The sequence below is a fragment of the Neoarius graeffei genome, chromosome 3 (genome assembly GCF_027579695.1).
Source record: "Neoarius graeffei isolate fNeoGra1 chromosome 3, fNeoGra1.pri, whole genome shotgun sequence".
NCBI lineage: Eukaryota > Metazoa > Chordata > Actinopteri > Siluriformes > Ariidae > Neoarius > Neoarius graeffei.
The window spans coordinates 70,436,160-70,449,882 of NC_083571.1; the positions used below are offsets into that span (position 1 = coordinate 70,436,160).

The window sequence follows — 13,723 nt, forward strand, 5'->3', positions numbered from 1 at the left end:
AGCCTATCCCAGCTGACTACAGGCGAAAGGCGGGGTACACCCTGGACAAGTCGCCAGGTCATCACAGGGCTGACACATAGACACAGACAACCATTCACACTCACATTCACACCTACGGTCAATTTAGAGTCACCGGTTAGCCTAACCTGCATGTCTTTGGACTGTGGGGGAAACCGGAGCACCCGGAGGAAACCCACACGGACACAGGGAGAACATGCAAACTCCACACAGAAAGGCCCTTGCCGGCCACGGGGCTTGAACCCGGACCTTCTTGCTGTGTGGTGACAGCACTAACCACTACACCACCGTGCCGCCCCATAGATGTTTTATTTTGTATAAAGTTATTTTGCCAGCTATTTATTTATTTAGTTATTTATGACATATGATGGTGTAATATTGAGTGCTAGATGTTGTAATATGAGTTCTTTTTTAATCTTGTGTTAAAGCAGTTCTGGGTTCTAAACATGGTTCCACTTGAAACCTGTTTTGAAAAAGGGCCCGGTACCTGGGCAGGGTCCTGCTTGTTGATGGGCAGGTTATTGGGGTTGATTGGCCCTGTGGGCTGCTCCTGCTGAATGGAGGGCAGTAGTATTGGGGGCAGGTTCTGGTGTAGGGGCAGGAATGGTCCTGGAACCTGTTGACCAAAATTCACCACCTGAGGAGGCAGCAGGAGATCAGGCCGGGGCTGGATGAAGAACGGAGAGAGAAACTGAGCCCCCTGAGAGGAAAGAAAGAAAAAAAAATGGAGTAAATCTTTTGCAAAGATGGAATACAGTGTTATGGTTCCCATCAATTATGGCTGTATTTGAGCTGAAACATCTTCAGAGATTTGTTCTCTTTCTGTACCTGAATCTGTGTTTGTCCCAAACCGATGCCGGCGAGATTGAGTCCTGGGAGACGCACAATCTACAAACAGTGAAATAAAATTAGCATAAAATCTTCAAAACAACCATAAAATATAAACAACTCTGAAGTCATCAAGGACAAAGACCTCATTGCTGTTACTGGCAATTATTCCAAGCTGCTGGCGGAGGATCTGGAACAGGAGAAAGGGTTTATTATGGCGTGATAATTAAGGAATAAGTAAAAATAAAACTCTGTGTGTGTGTGTCGGTGTGTGTGTGTGTAAAACAGTAAAATAAACAAAGACAGGGTGGTGTGATGACGCAGAGACACTGTTATTACCACATACATATTTGATTATTAGCCTCTAACAGCACATCACTGTGTGCTTTATTCCTCTTATATGACAGCAATTTTGCCAACAAATATAGTTCTTTGTTGACTGAAGAATAAAACTGAGTTCCTGTTCTCACTTACACGAGTCATCCCTTCACCTGCCTCTCTTTCTTTCTCTCTTGAAGTTAATACAGTATGATAAAAAATCCACAAGTTTTTCATCTTTTGTTCCAGAGAAACTGTAAAGCGCAAACTCCTGGGGACTGAAGAAGTCACCGCGTTATCTCTGACACTGGAGACTCCTTCCATAAATATGACATCACATTTCTCCTTACAGAAAACTTCAACACATTTTTTTCTGATTATACATTAGACTGTGATTGAACAGTAAAAACCATAACACTTAAATATAAACCTGCTCTACTGTCAGAGCTGCTGTTACAGAAAAGTAATCAACACCTTCTGACCAATCAGAGTCCAGGATTCAACAAAGTGGATACAGTATTACAACCCCGATTCCAAAAAGGTTGGGACAAAGTACAAATTGTAAATAAAAACGGAATGCAATGATTTGGAAGTTTCAAAATTCCATATTTTATTCAGAATAGAACATAGATGACATATCAAATGTTTAAACTGAGAAAATGTATCATTTAAAGAGAAAAATTAGGTGATTTTAAATTTCATGACAACAACACATCTCAAAAAAGTTGGGACAAGGCCATGTTTACCACTGTGAGACATCCCCTTTTCTCTTTACAACAGTCTGTAAACGTCTGGGGACTGAGGAGACAAGTTGCTCAAGTTTAGGGATAGAAATGTTAACCCATTCTTGTCTAATGTAGGATTCTAGTTGCTCAACTGTCTTAGGTCTTTTTTTTGTCGTATCTTCCGTTTTATGATGCGCCAAATGTTTTCTATGGGTGAAAGCTCTGGACTGCAGGCTGGCCAGTTCAGTACCCAGACCCTTCTTCTATGCAGCCATGATGCTGTAATTGATGCAGTATGTGGTTTGGCATTGTCATGTTAGAAAATGCAAGGTCTTCCCTGAAAGAGACGTCGTCTGGATGGGAGCATATGTTGCTCTAGAACCTGGATATACCTTTCAGCATTAATGGTGTCTTTCCAGATGTGTAAGCTGCCCATGCCGCATGCACTAATGCAACCCCATACCATCAGAGATGCAGGCTTCTGAACTGAGTGCTGATAACAACTTGAGTCGTCCTTCTCCTCTTTAGTCCGAATGACACGGCATCCCTGATTTCCATAAAGAACTTCAAATTTTGATTTGTCTGACCACAGAACAGTTTTCCACTTTGCCACAGTCCATTTTAAATGAGCCTTGGCCCAGATAAGACGTCTGTGCTTCTGGATCATGTTTAGATACGGCTTCTTCTATGAACTATAGAGTTTTAGCTGGCAACGGCAGATGGCACGGTGAATTGTGTTCACAGATAATGTTCTCTGGAAATATTCCTGAGCCCATTTTGTGATTTCCAATACAGAAGCATGCCTGTATGTGATGCAGTGCCGTCTAAGGGCTCGAAGATCACAGGTACCCAGTATGGTTTTCCGGCCTTGACCCTTACGCACAGAGATTCTTCCAGATTCTCTGAATCTTTTGATGATATTATGCACTGTAGATGATGATATGTTCAAACCCTTTGCAATTTTACACTGTCGAACTCCTTTCTGATATTGCTCCACTATTTGTCAGTGCAGAATTAGGGGGATTGGTGATCCTCTTCCCATCTTTAATTCTGAGAGCCGCTGCCACTCCAAGATGCTCTTTTTATACCCAGTCATGTTAATGACCTATTGCCAATTGACCTAATGAGTTGCAATTTGGTCCTCCAGCTGTTCCTTTTTTGTACCTTTAACTTTTCCAGCCTCTTATTGCCCCTGTCCCAACTTTTTTGAGATGTCTTGCTGTCATGAAATTTCAAATGAGCCAATATTTGGCATGAAATTTCAAAGTGTCTCACTTTCGACACTCGATATGTTGTCTATGTTCTATTGTGAATACAATATCAGTTTTTGAGAATTGTAAATTATTGCATTCCGTTTTTATTTACAATTTGTACTTTGTCCCAACTTTTTTGGAATCAGGGTTGTAAATACTCACCGGAGCTGTAGAGCAAAAGCTGAAAAGAACAGCTAAAAGGATGAAGGTCTGGAGCTTCATGGTGTTAAACAACTCTGAAACAGCAAAAACACTAAGAAGAATGAGACTGAAGATCCAAGTCAGAGATCTCAACAAGCTCCCCAGACATTGGCTTGTACCTTCACTGAGGAATGTTGATGAGAATCCAGATGTTGCTGTGAGAGTGTCACTCTGGCTTGGGCTTTTTAAACTCTCTCCGTGCCTCTTATCTGACTCACCGCGGCGCCATGTGGTCATGACGTAATACACACACCGATGACTTCACCTGACCGAGGAGCTGAGTGAGCCGCAGCGCTCACACAGTTACACCGAACCTCACTGTTGCTAAAGAACTTCTCCGTTTTTACTCATGACTGTCTAGTTTTGGCCACATGACATCACGTACCTCATTTTAACCCAACTGCTGTGCCACACCCTTGTTGTAACCAAATCAAGTCCTCGGAGCATCAGTGATTGGAGTCTGGCGTTAGACTAATGACCATGTTGATGAGGAGGAACTTCCTGAGCTCAGCGTTCTGTCTAATCTGCACCTAAACACGACGTCTGAGCTCTGTGTCATTACCAGATTTTCTGACTGGGCGAAAAACAATAAAAAACAAAGATGGTGTTCATGTTTGAGTCTCCAGGGTTAATCTGCGGTTTTACGCCTCGCTTTCTGCCTCTTTTTCTACACAAATAGACTCAGACTGAATGTATTAGAAAATATTAAAAAGTGCACTATAAAACATTTCAGCCTTGTTTAGTTATCTCCACTTACTTTTTCTCTTTAACTCAATGAGCTCTGAAAAGTGTGTACATTTGAACTAATCTCTGCAAGTTTTCAAAGGTTAGACTTGAATATCTTAGTTGTCTTGACTAATTGAGACTTTTTCTGAGTTGAAACAAAGATAATCATCAAATTGAGTTAACTTGCATTTTCAAGGCAGCAGGTAAACTTGCGTTTCCAAGGTAAACCAATTTGAAATGTTTTACAGTGTGCTGTTGAATTCTAGATTCTGATTGGTCAGAAGGTGTTGATTAATTTTCTGATAGTAATACAGCTGCAAATCACTCTCGTTAAGTACATGGCTGTTCGTATAGTAACACCTTATTTGCATAAATGGACTGAAACAAATCGTTAATCAGAAGTTTTATTAAAGGAAGGAGATGTTTCTGGAAGGAGTCTCCAGTATCAGCACTCCGTAAAAGTCAGAGGTGAAGCTGAAACTTTAAGTTTTATGGCATCTTCAGGACAGAGGAGTCGACACTTCTTTATGGTTCCTTGGTCTCTTGAGAAAGAGAGAGAGAGAGAGAGTTTATAGCTTCTGTACCATACAGTCACGGGAGCAGATAGAGGGGGGGACGGGCGGGATTCGTCCCACCCAGATTTAAATTCACCTCGTTTGGTCCCCCCCCACTTATAGGGAGGAAAAAACGTCTATGCTGTATTTCTTTGCATAAGGCAAACCTCACGGAAAAATCAAAAGACTAATTACCATTCGGTTTATTGAGGTGCACAGCAGTACAGACATAGTTGCAACTGCGCAGACTGCACAGGTTGCGAGCTCGAGCTTGGTTGCTATGGTTACCCACAACAAGTTTGACAGGCATATCGGGGACAGCTCCTCCTAGTTCAGGACCCCAACACGGCATGATGAAGGGTGCCAAAAGGCAGAAAACGATTGCATCATTTTTTCAAAAAAAAAAAAGTAAAATCGTACAGAGTAGAGATGCCTTTCTGGTAGCCTCCTTCTTTCAGTGGCAGCCTGTAGATACAGTGCTCAGAAGGCAGTTTTAATGTTTAATCTGGCGTTCCCTGCCATAATTTCAGCGAGCATATTGTTTCATAAGGAAACTTTGCGAAGAGTTGTTGACTGACTGCCGCTCACGCAACACACAGGCATAGTTAGAAAGTCAGGATGCACTGGTTTACACTTTACACACACACGTAGCCCAGCCTCTCGCTATGTTTAACAGTTGGAACTTAGCGGTTTTAAAACTAGTTTTGCAATTTCTGTGCGTGATGATAATGTGTAAACTTTGGATTTCCATAGGCTATGTTAAAATGTTATCATTGTCCTGGCCTGCAGGTAGTTCCTGGTGATGGCAGTGAGGGAGGTGAAATAACATGTATACACACTACCGTTCAAATGTTTGGGGTCACCCAGACAATTTTGTGTTTTCCATGAAAAGTCACACTTTTATTTACCACCATAAGTTGTAAAATGAATAGAAAATATAGTCAAGACATTTTTCTGGCCATTTTGAGCATTTAATCGACCCCACAAATGTGATGCTCCAGAAACTCAATCTGCTCAAAGGAAGGTCAGTTTTATAGCTTCTCTAAAGAGCTAAACTGTTTTCAGCTGTGCTAACATGATTGTACAAGGGTTTTCTAATCATCCATTAGCCTTCTGAGGCAATGAGCAAACACACTGTACCATTAGAACACTGGAGTGATAGTTGCTGGAAATGGGCCTCTATACACCTATGGAGATATTGCACCAAAAACCACACATTTGCAGCTAGAATAGTCATTTACCACATTAGCAATGTATAGAGTGGATTTCTGATTAGTTTAAAGTGATCTTCATTGAAAAGAATGGTGCTTTTTTTTCAAAAATAAGGACATTTCAGAGTGATCCCAAACTTTTGAACGGTAGTATATATATATATATATATATATATATACACACACACACAGCAAATTCCTCAGTGTTGAATTAACACTTTCAGAGTTAATTTGTGTCCAATTGGACCTATATAAAACACAGTAGGGTGTTAAATCAACACTCTGGGTGTTAATTCAACACTGGGGATTTTGCTGTATGTATATATATATATATATATATATATACACACATACACACATGCACACATACATGCATACACAAAATGGAATCATTTGCTGACAGCTCAGTCCCCCCCAGTTCAAAAATCCTATCTGCGCCCCTGCATACAGTATGTAAGAACTTATTTCTCACAATCATTAAATATAATTGTAAATGGATAAAAAGTATGGTGTGTTATTCTTTAATGGATGAAAAACAGTCATTGTTGGTAAATTGCTGTACACAGAAAACAGGAATGATGCAGGTTCATGGAGGCTCGTATATACAGTGGTGCTTGAAAGTTTGTGAACCCTTGTGAGGGAAATTTAGTGAATGAACATTCCTATTCTCTGTGTTTCTGTGTATTGAGCTCAAGTGGCCTAGTGCAGTGATTCCCAACCACTGTGCCGCGGCACATTAGTGTGCCGTGAGAGATAATCAGGTGTACCGTGGGAAATTATCCAATTTCACTCAATTGTTCCGAAAATTATTATTTATTTACTGCACATAATTTGTCTTTGTTCGTCTTTGCCAGCGACGTATAGACCCCTTCGCAGTAAACGTCATTCATACTTAAGAGGAAATTGCCCGCGCAGCCTGGACCCAAAAAAGACTCAGCGACGGTAGAGATGAGAAGAAATATTTGGAAGAAATGCCTAGTTGTTGTGTTGTCGGGTGTCAGAATCGTAGCAGTGATGGGATTAAAATGTACAGAATTCCAGCAGGATCTCACCCATTCCAAAAAAATCGCCGACGTCTATGGCTACAAGCCATCAAACGTGTAGACTGGGATGAAAGCACTATGCGCGGGTTTGCAGCGCCCACTTCATCACAGGTAAGATCAGGCTATTTATTAAATCTTTCTTTTTTATTCTTTCTAGTCTTCGTTTATTGATGTAGCAAAATACTTTGGTAACGTTTGTCTAATTGCTGGGTCATAGTTACACAATGTAATGAATATTGTTAGCATGTTAACTTAGCTTTGCATGCAGTTTTGTTTGTAGGAGAGGTCTCGCTTGACTCAAGCAGTCCAGATTTTGTGCCATCATTATTTGTGTATGCCGAAAATCACAATTTTAAAGCAAGGATGGAAACGTAAAATTGTGTGCCCTCACTCTAAATGCCAACTTACGTTGACTGCTCTAACCTAGCTCCCGCCCCGTTCAGTTTCATTTTTGGTCTCTGCCTCTCGCTTTTTACGCAGCTCTGATTTCTCTTAGCTGCACTCTTTACACTATCATTCCTTTCATGCCATTACCTCCTGCAAATTGCTGTTTAGTGTTGGTATTTGCTGTTGTAGCTGAAGCCACATTGCCATCACATCACTGGCATAATTTGATTAAAACAAAATGAATATGAATGTCCCATTGTTAATCAAGTTGTAGTCTCGCTGTAACCAGAATGTTGATGGCAGGCTACTTTTGTAAATAGGTTGTTTTTTGTTTTTTTTTGAGTTTGACATTTTTTGTAAATAGTATGACTGTCTTCAGGTATCAGAGGAAAACTTACTAACATCGTCCGTCCACTCTTTAATTAAATACGGATCCGGTAGTCGATGTCCACTTGTTAGAGTTAACTTATTTATGTAGCATTCTCGATCTTGTAACGACAATTGTTTTGCATAATCTGACAGCTCATAATGCCGGTCTATGGGCAGCGCCATTGTTTCTGAGTCCAGGCTGCGCGCGCAACAAACCGACCTGGCAACGGTCGGTTTGTTTACAAACATGCGAAGGGGTCTATAGACCCTTTTCACTCACGTGACCTTCGTAAGCGTGACCGCCATTTTGGACATGAAGAAATAACGGTTTATGGCACAGACCCTTTCGGTTCTCGCTCATCTAGCTGCTACAATGACTGCTTAGACTGCAACAATAATACCTAACACACATTTAAGTATCCGTCGTAAAGACGTGAAACTCGTCGAGTGACGAGTGTGTTCATTGATAAGCTAACACAATCTAAAAGTAGACATACAGTACCATCACACTGCCCTGGCGCTGTGTACAGTTTACCTTCTATGGTTTGTGCACTCACTATTTGCCATTACTTTCTCCAACCCAGTGTTCGAACCATACCGATATTTTCGGGGGGGTCCCTTTTTTTCCCTTGGGGGAGGGGTGCTTGCGCTTGCACTTGTCTCAGAGCGCGGATCTCCAAACACATGAGAAGCCTCTCTTACGCACATATCACGCGGACTCCACACCTCTACACACGCATCGCGTCTGAAGTCATAACTCATCAGGGGAAATCGTGTCCGCATTGGCATGTTCAAAAAACAACCTCGCGTCAACAATGATACCACATGCAAGAAAAAAAAAAACAGTCAGGCTCCTCAACACATCTGATCCACAGCAGCACCAAAGCATCACTGGAAATCATGTCAACAACCAATCTTCCATTTCAACATGCGTCAACAAACAAATGGCACCACAAACATGAATGAATCAGTCAGGCTACCAATTCCAAACCCACAGCAGACGAATAATTAAATGCATCTTACCTTAAAGCAGAATCGACCACTAAGGAAGTCTGTTGGCACACTTCCTTTCTACTAGTTTGTGTCCCCAACCTGGCAGCAGCAGTCATTGTCATATCGGTTTATTTTATCTTTGATGTAAACACAACATTTCGGATATGCAAATGCTTCCCGTTACACACGATTGCTATGTCAATAAACATCATTTTGCCAATATTTTAGAGACCATCCATCTTCGCCATCGGTCAGCATCTGTCGGGATCCGATAAAATGATAAATCTTGCCTTGTGTGTTGATGGTTACTACATCCAGGTGCACAACAATATAATGGCATGATGGAAGTCTTGCTGAAAGTAAAAACTTTCTTTGATGGCTATATTCCTTTGGATGCTTCGCCGTCGTTCCTCGTTGTTGGCTGTGGTAGACTACTGGTAGTACATGTCCAAAATGGCGGCCGTGTTTGTCATGACGTCACGTGAAAAGGGTCCATAGTGACAGGCAGAACAATTAAATACTCTTTCACTAGATGGCAGCAGGTAGCTAATTAACCTGTGTTATCTACTTGTTGCCATTCAAACAATAGAATTAGTAATGCTTCGGGCGTGACAGCGGTGATGGCGTTGGATAAATATTTGAAAAGAAAAAGTTCACAATCCAAACTGGGTCCTGGAGAAAATTCTGACCCTGATGAAGGCCCTAGTACATGGGTGCAAGTTTTCCGGCATGTGCCGGAAGCCACTGGCGGCTCGTTAATAGGGGCGATTTGGGCGATGCACTCCCAAACAGGGGGATTTTTTTTTTTATCTACTCCTACTACCACGGCAACAGTAATGTCATCGTCCAATCAGGATAAGGTCGCGCCTGGTGTAGCCACGCCCTTTTGGTGCGATTTCTGTCAGGTTCAGATTTGCCCCAAAATCTCCCATTGACACTAATGGTACGTACGTTTTTTTTCGAAAAATCCTGCTCCCAATGCATTTTCTATTAGGTTTTATGTGCAAGCACAAGCAGCGTGCTTACGTCATATGCCTGTTGCGCGGGAAATGTATTGAACATTCTATGAAGATGGCGGCGAGTGTTGAGTGCAACAATACGGTAGCGTCTCTGAAAGAAGTTCCCTTTATGCCGCTTTTCCACTACAAACGCGGCTGAGCCGTGCCGTGCCGAGTCGAGCTGAGTCGAGCTGAGCGGGGCTGTTGGAGTTGCATTTCGACTACAACCGCGCTGAACCGTGCTGGCTGGAAGTGGGTGGACACATTGGGTGGAGTTAGCGAAAGTGGGTGGACGTCATGTGATGTCGTTAAGCAGCGCAAACAGTGACATCAGTGACAGTGGCGGAACAAGTCAGAGCCGGGCCGGGGGCGGGGCAAATGACCGGGCCCTTTATTAAAGCTTATCATAACATCATTTTAGGCTACAAAATGTCCGCAACTGCGGTGTTTACCAATTTCAACACTACCGGGTGCAACTATGTTATTTAGTACATCAAGTCCTTCAAACGAACATGTAACTCAGAAACAAAAAACATTAGGATACTGTACATGGCTCATAATAAAACATCAATAGCCTATACTGCGCACATTATTTGAAGGGCAAACGAATGAGCGCTCAGAGGTTGCAGCAGTGACAGGAAGAGTCAGAAATAAAAGGAGGGCGCTGCAAACCTCACTGAATGCACTGTGTTTACCAATTTCAACACTACGGGGTGCAACTATGTTATTTTGTACATTAAGTCCTTCAAACGAACATGTAACTCAGAAACAAAAAAACATTCGGCGACATACTGTACATGGCTCATAATAAAACATCAATAGCCTACTGCGCGCATTATTTGAAGGGCATACGATGAGCCTTGCGCTCCGCGAACTCGTCCACGATGCTCTGATTCAGTGAGCTTTTAAGCGGTAGTCTCACGACCCGAATAGTAAACAATAAACATGGAGGACATGGAGTCGTTAGTGTTGCTGGTCTTGGTGCTGTGGCTTGACAACACCAACAGATACTGGCAAGAGCGTATAGATGAGGCGAGGCGCATAAGGCTTCAGAAATTCTCGTAATTCGTAATTCTTCTTCTTCCGGGTTTGCGGTGTTTACAGATCCCAGCGCGCTCGCGGGGCGTGTGTGGGCATGTGAGGACACGCCTCCTCACCAATCAGTGCACAGGGGAGTGTCTGCTCACGCCCCCAGCCTCAGTCAGCACGGTTTGGCTCGCTTCAGCCCTACCCCAAAACGGTGCGAGTTTTAGGGGCTAAGCAGGGCTGAAACGAGCTGAGTCGTGCTGGTTTTTGGTAGTCGAAACGCGAGCCGTGTCGGGCTGAAGTGAGCTGAAGCGAGCTGAAAAAGGGTAGTGGAAAAGGGCCATTAGTTGTCGTACCAATGAGGAGAAAACGGCAATCAAACAGCTAGGACCTCCTAGACCGAATTTAAACATCAAGCAAGTGTCTACGAAGGGGGAGAAGACCTGCTCAAGAGGTTTTAACAAGAACTGGTACCACCGGAAAACTTGGCTAGCTGGCTGTGATGTAGTCAATGCTCTTTTTTGCTACCCTTGCGTTCTCTTCCACCCTGGAAGCAGCACAGCAGACGGTACAGCGTGGACCATAAACGGAGTTACAGATGTGCATCATCTCTCCTAGAAAGTGAAGAAGCACGAGAATTCAAAGATTCACATGGACAGCTGTCTGAAATTTTCAGCCTTTGGGAGAGGAAACATTGCCACACAGCTGGATGAGGTGTATCAGCTAGCAGTTCGTTGTCACAATGATGAGGTGAGCAAGAACCGACACATATATATTGTACAGTATATCTGTGTTCATTGGAGCCAGCAGCACCTTACCATTTTTCCAACTTGTTAAGCCAAGTTGCACTGACTACAAAACCTTGTGTGTATATAGCTAAATAACTAAAGCCTTTTGTGTTCATTGACATGCTTGTAATACTTTAAATTTCCTTTTAAGGCATGGCTTTCTGGAGGAATTCTTGGGAAAAAAACTGCAGAATTTATTTAGAATTATTTATTATTTGTTGTTAAAATGGTGCAATTCCATATAAAAAAAACCACATAATTAAGTTGCACATGTTTGTTTGATGGTTATGCTTTTCTTCATCTTTTTCAAAACTTAAATAAACACTTGTTTTGGATTTATATCCTGCCACTTTAATTGCATTCTTTAGAATGAAGAAATTAGAATATGTTTATAATTAAGAATTTATGTGTCTACTTATTATAGAATACTGGAATAATATGAGAAAATAAATGAGTAATGTAATATTAACTGATTGTGATGCCGAATGTTTTGCTTTGAAGGCTTCACAATGAGTCTTCCTTAGTTTGCCACCTTTAACTTGTTCAGTGTTGCCACCTAGTGGAGAGAAGAGATATTGTCTGTATTGATATCTGAATTTACCAGGCAAAAACAAGTTCGGCCAATCGACTTGCTACCTAGGTCAATTTACTTCAGTCCTGTGGACATTTATGGTCCGTGTAGACATAACGGGGGAAAATTGCCCCCCCCCCCCCCGAAAAAATTTCAGGAGCCGTCACTGCCAGAAGCTCTGTTTTTTTTCGGTTCTGAAAAAGTCATTTTTTCCAAATCGTGTAAATCCGTTGAGATTTTCGGGGTGGCCCTCTCACTGTCTTACTCTCAACGTATTACCGGGTTACCACGGCACAGTCTCTGCACAAGACAAATCTTTTCATCTCATCTTCGCCACAAACCTCATTCAATTTATACGCCGCTCACCAACGAGCAGTCCTGACTAGCCTGTTGTTTCACGCAGAGCCGTCCATCCAGGGGCGCAGAAACAGGGGGAGAAAAATTATGACTTCCACTATTCTGAAAACGAGTCAGCATTATAATGTCTTAGCCTAATTTAATTGTACAGCATGCATAATGTAGATAACTGACATAGATCTGTTGCTTGTTTTGAATATGGCTGCACTTGGAGCAGTCTGTCGGTGTCGTTGAGCAGTCTGGGCTGAAGTAAAAGTCTTTTATGCACCGAACACGTTTCGCAGCGAGATATTCCAATGGTGCCTGGCACTTTTTTTTTTTAATAAAACAAAGTTGCTTTGTTGATCTGTGTTCTCATTAAAATGACAGTTTAGCAGCTCATTCAAGCAACCATGTTGCGAAGAGCTTCCTGGAGGAAAATATAATAAACGCGTTGAAAACAAGAAACAATCTCAGTGCGTCAAGACTGCAGGGAAACGAAACAAGCACTCAGATGTGTTCTCTTTACCAGCGCCGGCGATTGCTATAGGCGACCTAGTGTGCCCAGGGGCGCCAAGGGCGACCAAAACCCCACCAAAAAGGAGGGATGGAGTTATTGAATGGAGATGTTACCAAGTGCATCAGTGGTGTACAGTGTTTTCAACCACTGTGCTGCCGAACTCTAGTACCGCGGAACACTAGTGTGCCGTGAGAGATCACCAATGGCCCTTTTCCACTACCCTTTTTCAGCTCACTTCAGCTCGCTTCAGCCCGACACGGCTCGCGTTTCGACTATCTCAAAACAGCACGACTCAGCTCGCTTCAGCCCTGCTTAGCACCCAAAACTCGCACGGTTTTGGAGTAGGGCTGAAGTGAGCCAAACCGAGCTGAGTGAGGTTGGGGGCGTGAGCAGACACTCCCCTGTGCACTGATTGGTGAGGAGGAGTGTCCTCACATGCCCACACACGCCCCGCGAGCACGCTGGGATCTGTAAACACCGTAAACCCGGAAGAAGAAGAATTACGAATTACGAGAATTTCTGGAGCCTTATGCGCCTCGCCTCATCTATACGCTCTTGCCAGTATCTGTTGGCGTTGTCGGTGACGACAAGCCACAGCACCAAGACCAGCAACACTAACGACTCCATGTCCTCCATGTTTATTGTTTACTATCCGGGTCGTGAGACTACCGCTTAAAAGATCACTGATGTCACTGTTTGCGCCGCTTAACGACATCACGTGACGTCCACCCACTTTCGCTAACTCCACCCAATGTGTCCACCCACTTCCAGCCAGCACGGTTCAGCGCGGTGGTAGTCGAAATGCAACTCCAATAGCCCCGGTCAGCTCGACTCAGCCCAACTCAGCACGGCACGGCT

At 42.9% G+C, this 13,723-nt stretch overlaps 1 protein-coding gene across 1 annotated transcript in view; it reads right to left on the bottom strand.

Moving 5' to 3' along the window:
* Positions 1 to 13,723, bottom strand: part of odam (odontogenic, ameloblast associated) — a 34,292-nt gene that overhangs the window by 1,738 nt on the left and 18,831 nt on the right. The window contains exons 2-5 of the mRNA XM_060915686.1: positions 8,657 to 8,675; positions 992 to 1,036; positions 847 to 906; positions 506 to 718 (exon numbers count right to left, since the gene is read on the bottom strand). Coding sequence (XP_060771669.1) covers positions 506 to 718; positions 847 to 906; positions 992 to 1,036; positions 8,657 to 8,675 — 337 coding nt within the window. The remainder of the gene's footprint in view (positions 1 to 505; positions 719 to 846; positions 907 to 991; positions 1,037 to 8,656; positions 8,676 to 13,723) is intronic.